The sequence below is a fragment of the Budorcas taxicolor genome, chromosome 1 (assembly GCF_023091745.1).
Source record: "Budorcas taxicolor isolate Tak-1 chromosome 1, Takin1.1, whole genome shotgun sequence".
NCBI lineage: Eukaryota > Metazoa > Chordata > Mammalia > Artiodactyla > Bovidae > Budorcas > Budorcas taxicolor.
This window is the reverse complement of record NC_068910.1, coordinates 68,514,700-68,535,462: the sequence shown is the minus strand read 5'-3', so window position 1 is coordinate 68,535,462 and position 20,763 is coordinate 68,514,700. Positions and strand designations below refer to the sequence as shown.

The window sequence follows — 20,763 nt, the reverse complement described above, 5'->3', positions numbered from 1 at the left end:
GATGTGTATTTCCAGAAGCAGTTTCAGCTAGGACTTTTAAACTCAGTGGGCCAACATACACCGGGGTAAGCTTGTAACTCAAGTCTACATATGTGAAACAGGATTTTCTCTTGTTTTCCAAAGGTTGCCCTACATACATTTCCCCCCACCACCCATTAAGGATCTTGCTGCAGAAAACTCAAAACCAAATCAGCTTTGCCTCGGGATGAGGGTAAAGAATCTGTTCAGCACACAAACTAGGAGTTTAGATACATAATTTAAGGAGAAAAGAGCTTCAAGGCCATGAATACTTGGGTTAACGGCTGGTCTTTTCCTTGGCACTAGCTCAGCAGCTTTATGTAACCGCTTTTCTGTAGTACTTCAGGTACAGGTTTGATTTCCCCTTGAATGTCCTCATGTAATAGTTCTGGGATAACTCACAACTGTTTTTCCTAGTTAACCCAATTATTTTAAAGAAGAGCGAGTACTTTGCAGGGGTAAAAAGCTCAGTTTACCTCTGCTCAGCAGGGGAAAAGAGAGGCAACAGGCAAGGCTTACAGAAACAGTGGGGGCTGCATTTAAGTTCTTAAACAGATGAGACAAAAAGCTTTTAAAGCTGCAGACAATAACCTTGATTTTCTTTAACCTTTTTGAAAAATTTAATGGGATGAAAAGAAAAACCACCAGCCTTCTAAAGAAGTAATACCCAGGCAATAATTTATAGTACAATTGGTAATGTTGGGGTCCAATGTTCCCTTAGCAAAGAATTTATCAATTATTTAGGGCAACATTTACCACAAAGCCAATGGGTGGGGGGCGGGGAGGGGGAGAACACCTTGATTGAATCCCAAAACTCACAAGCTTTTCAGTTAACATTAAAACCACTAACCTTTGCAGTCTGAATGAAATGCTAAGAATCAAAAATATTACAGATGAAGTGTTTGAAAATAACTACATAAAGATGTCTGTTTCCATCAAATTAACAAGTCTAATTTAGACTAATACAGCATTAACCACTCAAACTTTGATGAACAGTCCTTTTCCACCTTAATGCAGTGTAGGAAGAATAGCACACATTAAAGTTTGTTACGAAAATAGAGTTTATTAAAAACATCCCTATTGTTTTTTGAGGAGCTTTCACCGTTACCTTGTCTTAAATTAAAAAAAAAAAAAAAATAGAGAGCACTTCTAATTACGATTTGTAAACTTTTTAAAGTCAAAACTTTTAAAAAGTTACAGCAAAAAGGGTAATATTTATTCATATTTTCAGTATTTTTTTTGTTGTTATTTTGTGGCTATTTTTAAATAGAAGGGAAGCAATCAAATTGCTTACAGCTCCCACCAACTACTGCGGGGCTGTGACATAGCGGGAGCACGTATAATACAGCATCTGTACACCCCAAGCCCTACCCTCCTGTGTCGCCGTCATATCTGACAGATCCCAGTCTCTCTTAACGAGGAGCCTCTGCTGCTGAGCCGGGGTCCTTCTCGGGGTTGACGGATGAGGTAGCCTCAGCAGGTAACTCTTCAGAAGGCTTTGCGACTGCAGGCCCAGGCTCCCCCTTAGGAAGTTCTGAAACAGTGTCTACGCTTCCCGCTTGGCTAATGGGAGGTTCCGCGGTCTTGTTACTGCCTGCCCTGTCTGTCACCTCGGGCTTCTCCTTGCCTCGGTTTTCTTCCTTCTCTCTACGAGACTCTCTATCTCTAGAATCTCTCTCTCTGTCTCGATGCCCGCTAGAGCGTCTATTCCTGTCTTCCAAGTCTCTGTGCCTGTCCCGGTCGGGGCTCCTCCTTCCCCACTCTCTCCTCTCACGGTTACTATTCTCTCGATCATCATTACGGTTCCCGTACCGTTCCCGGTCATTCTCCACCCTATTTCCAAAGGATCTTCTTCCAAATCTTTCTTGGTCTCTACCTGAATTGAACTGCTGCTGCCTGCCGTCATTTCTGAACGGCTGTGGCTGCTGCTGAGCGGGCGGCGGCTGCTGGGCTGGCGGCGGCTGCTGCGGCGGCGGCTGTGCAGGTGGCTGCTGCTGTTGCTGCTGTGGTGGCGGCTGCCTTCCGTCTCGGTCCTCAGGACCCCCTGGGCCTGGCCCCGGGCCCCCGAGCCCTGGCATCCCGCCAGGCCTGACGAAGGGGCCATGGGGTGGGAATGGGCCTTTCATTCCATGTGGTGGAGGCATTCCGAAGCCCCCCGGGCCTGGTGGTGGACCTCGGTGCATCATGTGTGGAGGCATGGGCCGAGGTGGCATCAAGGGAAACCGCTGTAAGTGAGGTGGAGGCATTCCTGGCGGGCGCTGGAGTGGGATCATGCCAGGTCGGGCACCAAGGAGACCGGTGGATGGGGCCTGGAGCCCAATGACGGGACCTGGTGCAACTCCTTGGGTACCTGATGAGGCAATAAAAATGAGACTGTAAATAAAGCAACACAGAGATGGCATATTCTGTTTTCATCCGTTTCCTGTGGTGCTTGAAGCAAAATGAAATTCACAATCTTCCAACGTCATACTGTTTGCCAGTCTACCCAGGAGAAGCTCAATGCGAAGTCCTAGCAACAATCCATGGCAAGCAGTCCTAAAGACACATTACACAAGTTATGTGCACACACCTACCTAATACAGTCAGAGGTCCAAATATGTCACATAAGGAGACTAATATACCACACTCTGGAAAAAGTATATCAAAATGTCCTTCTGCACAGCCTTGATTAGCAGTTGTTTTACCACTCAAAATACTTGAGAGACACAATGCACTATGTCCTAGTGAGATAAAGCAATGAACTAGCTGAGCCAACTGAAACTTATTTCAGGTGTACTCTTAGAAATTTTTTACTCTAAGTCTTACTTTGACTTTCTATTAGGAAAAAAACTGAGTCAATGACCCAGAAAATCCAGTGAAGAGGGAGGTTTCTTTGAGTCTATGACATTAAAATGCTTTACGTAGTTAATGTAGTCACATGCTCAGCCGCTTTGTGACCCCATGGACTATAGCCTGCCAGGCTCCTCTTAGAATTTTTCAGGCAATACTGGTGGTGGTTTAGTTGGTAAGTTGTATCCAATTCTTGCGACTCTGTGAACTGTATAGCCCGCCAGGCTCCTCTGTCCATGGGATTTTCCAGTCAAGAATACTGGAGTGTGTTGCCATATCCTTCTCCAGGGGATCTTCCCAACCCATGGATCGAAAACACTAACGCTTGTAAAATAAACATCAATACAAGAATGTAGAGTTTGTTTTCACGAGTCTCTTTTTAAAGCACAGCATAACATGTAAACTGCTATGCCAAAATGACTGCTGAACTATGCCGAGTGCTCAGCCATTCACCTTCTATTCATTTTCCCAAAGATGGCAAGACTGATAAAAGTTAGTGCCGCTGAAAGTGACAGTAACTACTGGTCTTATTTCCTACTTACAGGAGGCATTTTGCTTATGCTTTAGTGGAACAGTCAAATTCAACCCATCATGTATGATACAGAAAAGGAGGAAGGATTTGTTTCACAACTTAATTAAGTAACAGGTATCACCACCTCTCCCATTTCTCTGCAAATATTAACATTACAACAAGCTTCTCTAAAAAGGAAAATGTTCAGGTACGATCAGAAGGTGCCGTCTACTCACACACTGCAGAGATGTCTTTGCCAAGTTGTAGGCTGTGACTCAAGTGGCAATGGTGAGAGAAACGCTTGGGCAACGCTGACAGGAAAATAACCTGAAAGCACACCCAGCACTTTCTCATCTCTCCCCCATCCCCAACATCTTGTTCTTTCATGTTTACAGTTTCAATCCCTTCCTCCCACTCACTTTAGCAAACATTTAAGGAAGTCCTACTAAATCCTCACAATAGACTTTCTGTATACATAATTATTACTAACATGGAAGACAAGAATTTCTACTTCAGTTTTTGCTCCTCCGAACATATGGTCCAATACTACTCTGCTAGACTTAGGAACTAAAAAGAGTGGACTGAAAATGTACGTGTATCAGTTATAACTCTTAACATGAAGTTGTAACTCTTATCGCTTTACTTAGAGTATCTTCTTTTAAATGCTTGAAGAGAAACATTTGGTGAAAAAAAACCTCACACAGGAGTGACTCTGGACACATGCCTCAGAAATAGGAATAATACCTGCTTTTTGCTGATATTAAATGGGATAAAACATAAGCATGAGCTCAGAGCTTGGCACATCGCTAAGTGCTGAAGTTATTATTCTATATATCTATTTTGACAGATGGTAAATATCCTAACACTAAGTATTTCACTTTGCAAAAACACCATGTTTTATATTTCTGATCATTAAGATCTTATTAGCCTCTCTTGGTCCCCCAATATCCACCACAGTTTAGAGTCAAGCAGTTTGGTAATTGAAAGAAATTAAGCTTCCATGTAATCAGGCCGAAGAAAATGTTAATTACCATAATGAAAAGCCACAAATGAACTGGATGAATGAGGTAAAGACCTCATCCCTTCATAGACTCTTCACACTTATACTCTACCTCAGAGTGATATGAAATTCACAGCAAACTTTCTTGATGCCATTTAGTGTACATTTACTGAGACTGTACCATATAGTGAGACAACTGGCATCTAACGTATTTCCTTGCTCCCACTTTTTAAAGAAATCATACAGTACCAACACTTGTGGACTTAAAACAAGCAATATAAAATATATGTACCCATGTACAGCCTCTTTCAATAGTTTATCATATACAGAAGCACCTAAATAAAATTTTCCTTTCCCACCAGCTTTTACTCAAGGATAAAAATGATAAATGTTTACTCTGTTAAAAGACTTGGTGTGGCACATTCTAGTAGCAAACTATAAGCTCAAGGGACCAATAGCAAGTTTTAAATTACACTTGAGAGATGGGGAAGGGGTTAAAAGTATCTTATTTTAACAAAAGAATTAAGTTCAGATGAATCTTTAAGAGGAAACAGATCTTTCCAGGACAATGGGAATACTGATGGGTTCCTCAACTACCAATTTGACAGCTGCCAAAGGCCAACCTCAATCTTTGTACAGAGATCAAATGGGCAATGATTCTTTGTAAAATATAAACCTATGTCTAGGAACGCATTTCTAAGTTCTTTGTAACATGCATCTGAGGGTACATATTGACTTAACAGGGTTAGCTTTCACAGCACATGCATACATATATCTTTTAATATTTATTTTGTCTAACAGGATCTTTATTGTGGCATGTGGGATCTAGCACCCTGACCAGGGGCTGAACTCCAAGCCCCTGCACTGGGAGAGTGAAGTCTTAGCCACTGGACCACCAGGGAAGTCCCATATAATGAAACATCCTACAGACACTTAAAAAAAAAATATTTTTAATTTTTGGCCACAACATGAGGCTTTTGGGATCTTAGTTCCCCAACAAGGTATTGAACCAGAGTCCATGGCAGTGAATGCAGAGTCCTAACAACTGGACCACCAGGGAAATTGCCCAAAGCATATTTTTATAAAGAAAAAAAAAAAAAGCCGAATTTATCTATCCAACCTATGTGGATATTTGTATTTGGGATTTACTTAAAATATTATACATTCAAATACTTTTCCTCTTTCATAAATAAGCTGATTTCCCTTTAACTCTTTATGGGCCAACAAAGTACAAACTCCCCTGACAGTATTTCCATAGTACCAAATGTTGGCCTTCAAAATACACAAGTGGTAGAAATACAGATTTCTTTTGCTCATCTGTTGTTTGCAGTGAACAAAAAAGTACTGCTTTTAATTAAAGTTACATTTGATTAAAAAAACATATCAGGTGGTATAAGCCCCTGATAGGGATAACAGCTGAATTTCATTTTTATTAAGAAAGCTGATGTTATACACATACCAGTGGAATATGCAGTGAGTTACCCAGGTCTAAAGGACATTCAAAGCAATTATTCATTTTATTTCAAAGTTTGATGTGCAATATACCACGGACAAGTTTTCCAGAGTTACAAACTTCAAAAAAAAAAAAAAATTCACCCATATATATGTTGAACATTGAAGCTTTTTTTACATTGTTAACACATTTACTGTGCTGGGGATGTTGTTCTTTAGTCGCTAAGTTGTGTCCCAACCTGTGTCGACCCTGTGGACTGTTGCCTGCCAGGCACCTCAGGCAAGAAAACTGGAGTGGGTTGCCATTTCGTTCTCCAGGGGAACTTCCCGACCCAGGGATCAAACCTGCATTGGCAGGTGGATTCTTTACCACTTGGCCACCAGGGAAGCATGTGCTGGGGATATAAGGACTAAAAATAATAATCCTTTCCTCCAAACAGAATATAGCCTAGTAGACAAATGTTAATTGCTACAGGAGATGGCGCACACTAGTATGGTGACAAGAGTAAACCTGGTAAAAGTTGGCGTGTGTGAAAGTGAGCACAAGTCCCATGAGATGTCTGAATTAGGTGTCAACAGCAGGGGAAAATATTCAGGCCAACATTACGAAGGAAGGATATTAACCATCAAGAGGATGGCGCTTTTGAAAAGGCCTATTAGCAAGCTCAAGCAGTAAAGTGTGCTGTTACTGCAGCAGAATGTCTTTTGAATGAAAATCGAGGAGAGAAGGTGAGGTTTATTATTGAAGCAGCTAGAATCTGTACAAATCGCTATCAATTAAAAATTAGAGAAAGAAAAAAGATGAGATGTGTGAAGCTGAACAAGGTAGGCTGGGGCAATCCAGGTCTTCGATGCGTAGTAAGGAACTTGGACTGATCTAGAATGGTGGGAAAACCACACAGGGATTTTTAGCAGGGATGGTCCTATGTTCATTTTTGAAAGATCCATCTTTCAGGAAAGCAAGAAGGGGGAGGAGGGAGGATATTAGAGAGTAGTGAGGCTCTTATTTCAAGGATCCAGGAAACAGAGGTGAGAGACGACTGAAAAAGGTGATAAGAGAAGGAGGAACATTTAAGCTTTTCAACAGCAGCACAGGCAGAATCGAAGAGCTGGGGGCAAAGAGCTCTCTGCTTTGAACGAGAGGATGGAGGCATCTATGCAATGCAGAAATTTAATAACAGAAGCAATTTTTGGAGACAGATGACAAACTTCACATGGTAACACCGAGGGTTGGAGAGGCCTGGGCTACGCCTGATGGAAATGTGCTCAAGAGATTGATTAAATGTATAGAGCTCAGAAGATTAGCAGTCAGGGTGCTAACTTATCCAGAATAGGGATGAAACAAAAAAGGGAGGAATTCAGACCTGGGGAAACAGCACAGTACATAGAAAACCCCAAATTTTCTAATACAGCAAGATTTTAAGGCAGACAAATTATTTAAATTCAAGTAGAAGAAACTCGTGCGTGTGTGCTAAGTCACTTCAGTCATGTCAGACTCTTTGCGACCCCATGAATTGTAGCCCGCCAGGCTCCCCTGTCCATGGAATTTTCCAGGCAATAATACTGGAGTGGGTTGCCATACCCTCCTCCAGGGGGTCCTCCTGACCCAGAGATCGAACTCGGGTCTCCTGCATTGCAGGTGGATTCTTTACCGTCCAAGCTACTAGGGAAGAAACTCATTGGAGTTTAAATAGCCAAGGCTATTTCCTATGAGTCAAAAAGCCCTCAACTGTTCCACAACTAAAAAACAAATATCAAGAATAGAGAGATGCCACTGCTTTCTATAGCAAAGATGTTGGTAATCATGGGAAATAAGAAACAAGTATGTTAAAAAGCTAAAGGGGTGGTGTGGCAGGGGAAGGTTGATATGGTTGGAGACCAGTGTGGACCTTGAAATCTCAGAAGAATAAGGCTTGACTTATTTACTGTGGCAGAGACCAGCTGAATGTGTTACTTGTATTCTTTCACAGATGATGTAAATTTAAGTTGGATTTTTTCTTTTTTAAAAAAGCAAGGATTTGCTATGTGAAGAAGGAAATGGGGGACAGCAAGGGGAGGAAGGGCAGAGGGAACATCTGAAAAGGCCAATCAGCAGAAAGGATGGTGGTTCTGCCTCTTCTCCACCAATCATCTTGTCTTTCATCTACCACAGCCAATGCCTCTGGGAAGTCCTGGACTTTTCATCAGAAGCAACTTCGTTACTTCTGAATTCTCATTTTCAAGTACCCCAAACAACCATTAATCCCACTAGGATCATGTTCCCCATGCCGCTCACGTCTTTCCTTTCCTCCTTACCTGTCTTGGGAGTCCATGGTTCTCCCTCACCACGCTGCTTGGAAATTGGTTTTAAATGGAACTCTTCTACCTAATCTGCCCCTGAATATGGCTGGGCACCACCCCCAACATGCTGACTGGCCTCATTTTATTTTAACTACAACCACAAATGCTCCCTTAATCCTGGCCAGCAATTCTAATTTCCGGAGTCAATTCACATTCTTATGCTTCTAGGGATGTTTCAAATGTTCCTGTTTTTCCTTAATTGTCTGCTCTTGCCTGGTTGGTTTTATATAGCTTCTGGGAGGTAAAATTCATATAGCCTACAATTCACCCATGTAAAGGGTGTAGTTCAATGTTTTTTAAAATATATTCAGAGTTGGGCGACCATCAAAATAAATTTTAGAACAATTTTTATCATCTCAAAAAGAAACCCTGTATTCATTAACTACCATTCCCCATTTCCCCCAACCTCCAGGCAACCAACATTCCATCTGTCTCTGTGGACTTGGCTATTCTGGACATTTCATGTAAGTGGAATCATACAATACGCGACCCTTTGTGACTGGATTCTTTCACTTAGCTTATCTTTTCAAGGCCCATCCATGTTATAGCATGTATAAGTACTTCATTTCTTTTCATTACCAAGTAATGTTAAATGGATATGTTTTATTTATCCTAGTTGGTATAGCATTAAAAAAAAAAAGGCATTTAGAAAGACTTTTTCATCCACCCACCTACCACCAAACCTACCCTTTACCTGCACCTGTATCCGTATTGCTCCTTCCGTCTGTGAACATGTTTGGAACATGTGTTCCAAAGGCTAAATGAAGCCCCACACTCAAACCCCAAATCTAGGCCCCCCTCTCATCTACGTAAGAATATCAACCTAGCAAATCTCTCTTCTTTGTTGCATCAAAAATTTCCCCTCTCCCGGGTTTTCCAGTAATAACATGCTGGAGTTTTGTCCATCTTTTAGAAATTAAAAAAAAAAACAAACCCTCCCTCACTGTGGATCTCCCCTCAGCTCTCACCGCCATTTTAATGTTCCCCCATATGGCACATCTCCTCAGAGTAAGATGTCCAGAATCACTGCACCATGGCCTCATCGCTCATTCTCTCCTATACATATCCTTATACAGGCTTTTGAACCCATCACTCCAATAAAACCACATTTTCCAAAGTCACCCAGGTTTCATTTTGCTAAAACCAGTTGGCAAGTCTCAGCGCTCCTCTTTGACCCAACAATGGCCTCTGATGGTTGCTGTCTCCCCTCCTCCGTAGGAACTTTCTTTACTCAGCTTCCAGAGTACCTCCCTCTACTGTTTCCTAGCTCCCTGGCTGTGCCTTTGCTGGATGGAACAGTACAGGACAGTGGCTAAAAGCACAGGGGTTGGAACAAGGGTACCTTGAATTCCAGGCACTGCCACAAGGAGCTGTGACCTCGGACAGGTTACTTCATCTCTTTATGCCTCTTACGCCCTAGCTACGAAATGGGGATAACTGTGTTGACTTCAAAGGATTTTAAGGCTTAAATGGTTGATATATACAAACTCTTAGTTCTCTGTACCGTATTTTCAACTGCTAAATGCTGCAGTATTCCTGGGCTCATCCCTCGCACTATATCCCCTCCCTAGGTAATTTCACGACTGGTGGCTGTAAATGTCATTTATATTTGTTGACAACACCAGAACTTATCTTTACCAGTTGTTTAGCTGACATCTGCATCTCTATCTCAAAACATCCAACAAATTTAGCTTGACAGCCTCACCCTAAACCCACTCCTCTTTGAGATTTTCCCATTTCAGGAATGGCAATTACACTACCAAATGCTCAGGTTAAAAAAAACAAAGAACAAAACGTAGTCATTCTTGGCTCTTCTCTCACGTATGTAAGTAAGAGAGTCACTTTGAAGGCTCTATTTTCATCCAAAATAGTCCCCTCATTCCACTCTTACCAACTCTTGCAGTTTGCTTTCTCCAGAATGGCCATATACAATCCTTTGAAAAATGAAAACCAGTTCACAACAGTGTTCACACCTACACTTGCTGTTGCACTCTCGACTGACCCTTGATAACTGGCTCTGAACTCATCATGGCTGCTCTTATGTTCACCTTGTTCCAGCCCTACAGCCTTCTGCAGTTTGTTCTCAGTCCAAGCTCCCCTTCTGTCTTCTCTAAATGAGATGCTCTTCCTCTGCATCTACACGACTCTTTCCTCTTATTATTTCTCTCTGTATTACCTCCTCAGAAGCCTTCTCCAGCCATTTTATTCAGAACAGCACACTTGACACGACATTCCTCCAGTCCCGTTCTCTGCTTTACTCTCTTCACAAGAATATCTCCATGTGAAATTATTAGTTTACTTATTATCTAAGTCCCTGCTAGAATGTAAGCTCCAGGAAGATAGGCCTTCTCTTGTCATTCAGGTATCTCTAGTACCCTGAACGGTGCCTGGTCCACAGTAGGTATTGGGAGTAAACATGTTGAACATATGAATGTATGGTGGTGGCATAAACTGACAACTAAACTCACAGACAAAGATACCTCTCAGGGGGCAAAAACAGTCTCTCCCCAGGGCGGTCTCTTTCCTTACCTATGAAGACCTGAAATTTATTTTGAGGAAAGCTGCAATGTTCTTTCACAACCTCCTTTTCCGCTCCCAGTCGCAGTTTCACCTTTTATGATTCCAAAAGAATGCCACTGTGGCACTGTGCATGAACCTAATTCGAAATCTGTTCACACAAGGAAAAAGATATACCAGCCACTCTCATCTCTCCCATCAACGCCCTGAGAGCCTCTAGGCATACAGATATGTTTGTTGAACCATTGAAAGCTGTCTTTTTTTCTTTTAAACTACAGACCTTTAGGAAACTGAAATAATAGTACAACCCAAACATGTTGTACCTTTGCCTAGATTCACCAATTAGTAATAATTAGGGCATAATTATTCTGAAGAGACTCCCAGGTGATTCTTCTAGCAGGTACTGTGTTGGGAGCTGGGGAGAATGAAAAAAATGAGCTAGTTTTCAAAGAATGAGAGAGAAAGCACATGTTAGATTGCATTATACATTACTACACCAAAAAAAAAAAAAAAGGAATGGTAGCAAAGACTTAAAAGAAATTTGAGTTTCAATAATATATAGTGTAAGTACACTAAGATGTATATCTATTTTTAGCATGGCATAGGACACGAAAACCCTAATTTTAAATGAAAAAAAAAAACCAGAAACCATTATGTCTTAAAAATGACTTCTTATTTTTTTTCACAAAATAATCTAGAATAAGGTTTGGTCAATTTTCCTACAGATCTTTTATAGTTTTTTTTTAGAATTTCAGTTTGTATACAAAAGCATAACAGATGTAACTTAGAGTTAAGAGTTGTATTACTGGACTCAAGAAGTCTGGGATATACTGGTAATCCATCACTGAATGAGATCATCCGTAATTTTCAGTGTTATCTGGAAAAAATCTTACCTGCAATTCTTCACAGCATTATCCTTGTCTACCAAAAATCAATCTAGAGCCCAGAGTTTCTGTCCCTCCTACCTACCTTACGCCCCAAAAGCTGTCAGGTTTAAATTAAAAAGAGACTCTCTAGGCTGGAGTTCTGCAGCCTAGAAGGTGCAGAGATGGAGACAATGTGATAAGCACCTTTCACGTTTTTGTGCAAGACTTTCCCAAACTTTTGTTTGAAGTGCTTCACCTTCTGAGAAAATACAGTATATTCATGTATAAATTCATACCCAAAGTAAGTATTTGTTGTGGATTGATCACTATTAATCATTCAATGAACAATGTTTTTATACAAAGTTGAAAGAAGCACTGTGGTGAGTATTTTGGAAGCATTTCTAAGTATAAAACACTAGTGGAATAATAAAATACAATATTTAGAGTACCAATTCAAATATTTTAAAGCTTTCAAAGAACCCTTTTATAGGAAAAAGAGACATTTGGTAGACCCCTCTAGGTTATAATTGAATATAACCAATATCATAACCAAATCTACAATAAGAAAAAAATTAAAATGCAAAAAGTGTTTTAAAAATTAGACATTACCATTAAAAAAATATTGAGAATTTTCTTCAGGATTACTTTAAATGTTATTCACACTAGTAGATTGGTGCTCTAATGTTCTGATTTAAAATATTAAAAATTACAAAAAAATAAAAATTCTGGGGAGAAAACTCTAAAGCTAAGTGAAATCACAACTCAAAATATTAATTTTAAAGTACAGTTGACCCTTGAAAAACACAGATTTGAACTGTACGGACCCACTTACACAGTCTGCTTTCCCAGTAAATACGTACTACAGGGTATGTGGTTGGTTGAATCTACAGATGTGGGACCTCGGTTACTGAGGGCCAACTATAAAATTAAAAGTGGATTTTCAACTGCACAGGAGTTGAAGCCCCTAATCCCAGCACTGTTCAAGAATCAGGTGAAATTACAGAAGTTGACAATAAAATTGTTCATCTTCAAGACAGTATTAAGGTCACAGCTACAGCATAAAAGCAAATATACCTGATTAATTTACAAACCAATTTGGTCTACATAATTCTTGATGTGTTCAAATTATGGAAAATCAAACGCCAGGCAAGGAAGTGTGAAAAATCAAGCACGAAATACATCATACTACTGTCCAGCAACTCAGCTTGTAGGCCACTGATCTGTGACTTGTGCTTTAAATCTTTGGTAACAAATATTATCAGTAAGATGGAATCTTACACATACCCAATTCTTACTTAGAAAGTTTACCATCAGTTTATATAGCACTGTGACAAAACTGGGGAGAATCTCTGTATAATAATAATTAATGAATGTATGTACCTGACAAGAGAAGAGACTTTAATTTTGCACAATAGGAATGAGTCTGACTTAGCTTAATTTATTCCTTGAAAAGATATTTTGGATATGCTGGTAACACAATAGATATGTAACACAAACAAACATTTTTTTGTGTCATTTTTTTTATTGTTTGGAACATGAAAGTAACCCAAATTTCACATTACAATGAAATTTTAAATAAGAATATGTTGTACATTGTATTAGAGATACATGTTATACATAAGTTTGGAAAAGTAATAAATACATACACTTATACAGTAAAGAGAATGTACTGAATTGCTATTATCTTTAATATTCCTTCTCTTCTAAATGGTCAACAACTGTAAACTATTAACTTTAATGAAATGACCACTGCTCTAGCAAGCTATTTGGAAGTATGAGGTATTAAGCACAGATTCCTTTGAAATCAAGTAATAAGTTAGTATTGTGCATCAAATAGTTTTTATGTTTTCAGATTATCGGTTACTAAAACAATAAAAAATCTCTAGAAGATGGAGGTGGTTCTCTACAAATCTGGTGGTGTGGGCTACCTCAGCCCAATTCCAGAAACAGAGAGTCATCACTTCTAAACCAATACCTACACTTAAGTCTGATCATTCAGAAAACTCTTTAAACCAAACCATCCTTAAAGCACCCCACTGCCTCCTTCATAACCAAGGGCAACATCAGAATTTTGGAAGATCTGTTGAACATTTTACTGGCCCCTCTAGTTTAAAAACATCATTGCCACCTTTCAGAAATTAAGATCCAAGAACTCAGTTAACTCTCAAGGACATATTTACCTTTCATTGTAAGAAAACAATTTGAGTATCATGAATAGGATAAATACAGATACCATATCATGCTATTAAAATGAAATGCCACTACTATATAACCAATACACATTTTATCACTAAGGCATGATGGAACTTCTATATATGTGAACTTATCACCTCGTTTAATAGACTGTAAAAATATCTGAGGCAACCATGCCAAGATACATACTTTCCTAAAAAAGCTACTTCTACTGCTGACAATTAGAACAATTTAAAATAAATTATAGCTACAGTAATATAATTTTAGAATTTCCAAGTATAAATACTCTTTATTCTAAATATTGTCTATGATATTTCTTACCTGTAATAAGCACCCACCATTCACTGAGTGCCTACTTTGTGACAGGCCCCACGTCAGGTGTTTATATATGTTTATGTTAGTCCAACTAAATCATCCCAACACCCTGGTTTAACATTTTTATTTCTTTTCTCACAGATGAAGAAGCTGAAGTTTAGTCTCACCTCCTAGGCTTAAACTTTTCTGTATAGTGTAATGTTGCTTTTTATTATCATAAGAGAAAACATTAGAGCACCAAGAGAAAACATGAAAGCATCTTAGTTCTAGTCTTCTGTTTCGTGGCTGACACCAACAATATCCAACCTACTTACTGAGCCTTCAGTACTACAATACTGTATGTGATTGCTATATTCCTTTATCAAAATGATGGAATTGTGATCAGTCTTTTGGATAAATCCTCCTTTATTTGCATATACATTAAAAAGTCTCATTTCTATAAAAGGTCAAAATTCATGGGATACTCTTTTCAAGATTTTTAATTGAAGGGAAACAGAAGTATATTTTTTTCATGATTCAAATAAAGCTACTGCATTTTACTTAAAAGTGCTTATTTGAAACAAAACTGTTCTTATTTTTATGCTATATCAGTTATTTTAACCTTTCCAGATCTGGAACAACCTTTATTTCCTAAATTTTTTGTTTTCAAAGTTAAGGACAAAGATCATCGTCAGAGGTGAAGTATAAACAGCCCTACACTGAAAAGCATCCATCCACCACTTAATAAATGTTCCTCTCTCATGGAGCTTCCAGTCTGGTGGGTGGGAGAAGATGGACATCTAAGCAGGTACGTTGCATAACAAAAAATGCTAAGAAATTTGATTATTTTTCTAGCACTGACTAGCTTTGATTTGTTTTGTTTCACATGAGTTTAAATTACACATTTCAGTAGTGATAAGACATTAAGGGCAGAGCTTCCAAAGCCTGAATGTTAAATAAAAGGCAGGATGTTTATTCTTGTTTGTTTTTGGCTGTGCCATGTGGCTTGTGGGATCTTGGTTCCCAGCCCAGGGACTGAACCTAAGCCACAGCAGTGAAAGCCTGGAATCCTAACCATTAGGCCACCAGGGGAATTCCCTGGGTTATTTATTCTTGAAGGCTGTTCAAAACTAGTGGTTATCAAAGTCTTAGAGATGATGAAATCTTTTCACTGATTTAGTGAATTTACTAAACCCAGAAAAAAAGCACAAATGCAAGCAAACAGTCTCAGGCGACCTAATATCTATGGACACCAGAGTAGGAAATTTCATTTCAATGAGAATTCGTAATCAGGGGCATGGGTATGGGGTGAAGGAAAGAGGGTGATCAGAAAATTCTACCCAACTTAGAGTCACTGTGATTCTTATATAATCATCTTATTACAAATATGGGGGGGGGGTTGTAACAAAACTGAGATCCAAAGATACTGAGGTTTCCTGGTCCCCAGTCTACTACTGTTCCTTCTACTACGACTTCTATCAGGGCACAGACCTCTTAAGCAACTTCCCCATCAAACAAATCATTTTGCATTATATAATGACCACTGGACACTACTTGTGACAAATTTTAACCATAAATCCTCTTTTACTATTACCCAGTCTGTATAATAAAAGAAATAAAAATCAAGTTTATTGTTAGCCTAACCTCAGTCTTGGAGAGGGCAGAAGACAGCATGCCATTTAAAAACAAATTAATTTTTATTATAAATGTAGTACACGCAACAAAGTAAAATTTCCAACAGTCCTGAAAACTGCAGGTGAAAAGTAAAAGTCCTACATCACAAACCAATGTCCCACAGCCCTATATCCCAGGAGTATAGGGCTCTTTCCTTAAAAAAATCTAAGATTAGGAAAACAAACATTTGTGCACACACACCTTTAAAAAATACAATGGGTTCACAGGATTGAAACATTACAATAGTAAGGATAAATTAACTACCCGTTATCAGAATCAAGTGTTAATTAAAGTTAGCGATACCATTTCAAATATAATAATTTGTTTTAGGATGATCACTGTGACAAGTATATGGCATATTCATTTAAATTCAAGAAAGCAAGGGTAAGGCCTCTTAAAGATGTGAACAATCTAAACCACACTTCCTTGGATCTCTGAAGTTGAGTTGTGGGTAAAGAATACAACAGGTTAAGTCTTGTAAGAGAAACTGAGGGGTCAGTGGAAAAGCACTGCCTCAGGCTGTGCAACTGTCACTCAGGTAACAAAGCCATTTTATTGCAATGTATCAAAGAGAGTCTCTTTGCCAGCCTACAGAGAATGCTATCAAAGTCCAGGAATTTTAAATATATAAAAATTAATCCAGGCAGAAAAAAAAAAACCTATGTTGCTCTAAAAAAAAGTCTGTATCTTACTTATTATGCCAGGATGCCTGGGGTTTTGTTAATCATGGACTATGTACCAATTCCCGTTCACAGAGATTCGTCTGATCACTTTTCTATACCAAATTAAGATGTGCAAATCCAAACTTTTATTCAAGACAGAGAAACAAACATGATTTCATTTTTGAGGCTGTCTCTTAAGGGTAGGCTTGGTGAAGACCATGTACACATATTTAAAAGAAAGATCTTCCTCCAAGGAAAACAGCCTCAGAGAATAATTTACCAAAATGAACAGTTTCTAAAAAGACTAACTTGGGCAGGGGAAAGAAAACTAATGATAAAAAAATTGAACTTACCAAGAAGTGAAACAGGCTGGGTTACAGGAGGGGTAGGCAGATTCGTGGGTGCAGCAGGTGGCACAGCAGAGCCATACATTTTCACACTGTCACCAGACTCGGCGTTTCCTCTAGCCCCAGACACCACTGTTGGAATGGGATTTCCAATAGATAAGTCTTTTGTAGTGTCTTCATTTATACCAGCGATAGTAGCTAAGGAATATAATTACATCAACATGTGAAGCTGAATAATTAATTATCACCCCGGTTAACATTCTTTTGCCATACTACAGAACCTATTACTGGTCCATTCTCCCTCCTACTCCCAACTCCAAGAGGACAAGTGAACACAAAGGAAAAACATGCTTACAGTTTGGGATGCTTATTGGTGGAGTGTGAGGAGGAGGAATGGATACTGGTGGAGTTATAGGAGGTGGGGGTCCAGGAGGAAGAAAACCTAGAATAAGAAAAACAATGCCAACTTAAGTTGTGTCACTTTATTTCAGGCTCTTAAAAGAGAGTATCTTCTCAAATAACTTCGTGTACCTGGTGGCAAATGCATTGGGTTGAATCCTGGGCGCAAAAATGGTGGCGGAGGTGGAGGAGGAGGAACACCAGGCCCAAAGCCTGGAGGTGGAATTCCCAAAGGAGGCGTGAAAGCAGGTGGCTGGAGAGCACCAACTACAGGAGGTCCTGGCTGATGCGGTGGGACCTAGAAAGAAAGAAAGGGAAATGAAACCACGTATCTAGCCACCCTCTCACTCATATAGTGGGTACAGACAAAGAAAATACCTTGCTAAAAAAACCCAGTATCTCTAAATTGTGCTTATTGTGTGAATACACTTATTAGATAACAGTGGTAATCTGTACCCATTCCAAAACAATGGAAACTACATACTTTTCCCCCTTTCTAAAAATTCCGGGCTGCTTGCTCCATGTGGCTTGCAGGATCTTAGTTCCCCCACCAGGGATTGAAGCTGCAACTTTGCAGTGGGAGCATGGAGTTCTAACCATTGAGCTACCAAGGAATTTCCAGAAATCACAGTCTGCCCTCTACTTATCAAAGCAAATATCACGCTGTGATTCACCATCACCTATATTGGTGTTCTGCCAGAATATTAATGTTAAAAAATGTCTCACAGTCAGGTCAATTAAGTTTGAGGAATACAACTCTAAGAAAAGCTACCAGGTAATTTGCACTTTAACTGTGATTAAGACCACAGTTCCTGGGGTCAAACTGCCTGCTCCCCCTTTTAAGTCATTTTGTGACCCTGAGAAAGCGACTTACATTACACTCAACAGACCTCAGTTTACTCATCTATAAGATGAAAAAGTGCCAACCTCACATAATTATGGAGATTAGAGAATAAATAAATGTTGAGTGCTAATGCCTGATATGTACCAAACACTTTCGTTACTGCTTTAAAAAAAAAGTGTCAACCTTAACAGATTAGTCAAGTTTCTTTACGAGAATGCTGACATACACTGAAACCTGCACTGGAAGGTCATATCCAAAAGGTCATGTAAAGAGTGCCAATTTGGGGAATCCATTTATAAAATATCACAGCTATCAAAGCATGTACTTTTCTCCTAACACTGAGAAAAATCAAGAAGCTAGGCAACCGCCCTGAGAGAGCTTAGATTTATCTTATTCAGTTTTAATGTGAGAAACTGAGGAAAGAAGGTACTGAAAGAAAAGAAAAATCTAGTGAATCACACATGAAAGTATGGATCAAGTACTTCTAATTCTTACCAACACATTAGTTACTTAGCTCTTAACATGTAGCAGGAAAATCACATTTCAAGTCAAGAAGTTTATGAGGTAATAAGATACTGAATAATCTGGGCAGATGTAAGGCAAAATGAAATTTATTCTGGTTTTTGAAAGCATTTATAAATATTAGGTCTGACATACCAATATATAAGAAATTAATATGCACATCTATGTACTCACATCTTTGACTATGAATCTAGACACACATCAACAGTAAGACTTAGAAAGGTATCTTTCAGACATTTGAAAGCTTCAACAACAGCCCCAGCGCTCTTACCTGTGGAGGCGGCACTGTTATCGGTGCGGGAACAGGAATAGGAGGCACAGGCACAGGCAGAGGCTTAGGTATAGGAGACACTGGTTCTGTGTGTGAGGTTTCAGCTCCTCCATTTTGAGCAACTTCGTTTTCATGCTTCTTGGGAATTCCCTTCCAATCTATGAAGAGTTAAAGAAATATAATCAGAAAGCTCTCTGATTTTAATATCATCAACATTAAAAAAAATCTTTTCTGGGTTTAAAATTATAAACTGAAAAGGTACGCCTTTGTTACATATGTACATACATATATACACAGATGTAATAGTTCTATTTTTTATTATTCCCATTTTATGAGAGAGGAAAACAAAGTCACACACACTTGGCAGAGGCAGAGATGGGATTCAACCCAGATACATTTGGTTCTTAACCACAATGGTGGAGGAGGAGGTCTTTGGATCAAAGACCCTGGGACGGAGGAGCAGAGTTCTTTTTATCCTGGACCAGAGATGCCCAGAACACCTGGAGCACAGACCTTCAACACCAGTCTGCCTGAACAGAAATGCCTAGCTCTATCCGTAAGTGAAGGCACTGTGCACGCGCAGGGAGGTGGTGTGTGGGGCAAGTCCAGCCCCGCACTTCTGACTGAAGCTCTGTAATGTCTGAAATATTTACTCTATTTTGCCATGCCATCCTGTGCTCCTCTTTGTCCTGCTATCTATCATTCTGGTCATGTCCCCACAGGCTGGCATTTTCCCCAGTGAAAATTCCACTATCAGCCTGGCATTTTTAATATCCAGGCTTCAAATAACTGCATCTCCTCATCTTACATGTTTAATTTTGATGGCTTCTCTGGACATTTAAACATTTCAAAGAAATTATTATAAGGCAGTGGACCTTACTAACAATGTTCAGTTTAAGATTCATCTCATCTGTAAAGTTTTTTACACTGAAAAAGTCTACTTAAGATCCACTTAGTATTATAATGAATAATGAACCCCACAATCAGTAATTATTTGTGTCTGCATCTCTCCCACTAAATACAAGTTGCATAAGGGCAAAGGCCACATTTGTCTTATTCACCATTGTTCCCTTAGTTTATAATGGAGAGACTAGCACCCACCTAGTGGGTATTTGAACAATCTCAAAAAACAGTTCCTAAAGCAAAGAATAAACATTTGTCGTAGTACTACCAAGGAAATAAATATATTAAAAAAAACTAAATACTACTTTACCTGGATTAAGTGTATCACTGTCCAACATTCCTCCTTCACAGAAACTCTCCAGTTCTTCAGGCTTGACTTTGTCCCATGGAATATAAGTAACACCAAGTTCTACATCCCAATACTGCTTATAATCTGCCTTTATTCCTTTGTTTAGGGCCCAGGCAATCTAGTTCAACATTTGTTAAAATATAAAACGGAAGGGAGAAGAATGTCATAAACTGAGAGATAACTGTTTCCCATGATTCCAATCATTCAGACTTGGTCAACAAGAGAACAATCTGGCCTGGCTACCCGTGGGGCTCACTCAAAGTTATCTTTGGTGCTAGGAAATCTGGTTACCCTTTCATCCCACTCTTGTTTGTCCTAGAAGGAAATCTGACTGTCAATGATCTTCTTTCTCACTCTTCCAAACACCCCTACCCAGACAGCATAAAACTAAGAGAAAAGGGAAAAATTTATCCGGGACTGGCTGATTGAGCATAAGAAAGTAGGGAACACTTTTAAAAGTCTTGGGCACATCAGAAATACTCAACATTAGACAAAATCCTTTTGCAGTGAAATCCAAGGGTAGAACAGGGTATCGGGACTTTAAGGAAACACTGACTCTGGCCCCTCAGAGGAAGAACACCCATGCGCCTATATCTTTCCCTCTATCTTCAGTGATTATTTTTCATAGTTCTGAGATGGCAAACTTAAAAAAAAAAAAAAAGACAAAATTCTACCACATACCTAGCGTTTAAAATTTTATGTTAACTCTTAGGAGATAACCTCTTTAAAAAAAGATGCACATATAATAATACCCCAGTGTCCAAAACTACAG

The 20,763-nt window shown here is 39.3% G+C and overlaps 1 protein-coding gene across 2 annotated transcripts in view; it reads right to left on the bottom strand.

The window, feature by feature from the left end:
* Positions 1 to 1,113: 1,113 nt before the first annotated feature.
* SCAF4 (SR-related CTD associated factor 4) overlaps positions 1,114 to 20,763 on the bottom strand; it is a 58,709-nt gene continuing 39,059 nt past the window's right edge. The window contains exons 15-20 of one of the 2 annotated variants that reach the window (XM_052646388.1): positions 19,953 to 20,109; positions 18,740 to 18,897; positions 17,235 to 17,400; positions 17,059 to 17,145; positions 16,710 to 16,901; positions 1,114 to 2,368 (exon numbers count right to left, since the gene is read on the bottom strand). In XM_052646388.1, coding sequence (XP_052502348.1) covers positions 1,431 to 2,368; positions 16,710 to 16,901; positions 17,059 to 17,145; positions 17,235 to 17,400; positions 18,740 to 18,897; positions 19,953 to 20,109 — 1,698 coding nt within the window. In that variant the 3' untranslated portion in view covers positions 1,114 to 1,430. The remainder of the gene's footprint in view (positions 2,369 to 16,709; positions 16,902 to 17,058; positions 17,146 to 17,234; positions 17,401 to 18,739; positions 18,898 to 19,952; positions 20,110 to 20,763) is intronic. The other variant, XM_052646468.1, reaches the window with a different exon arrangement.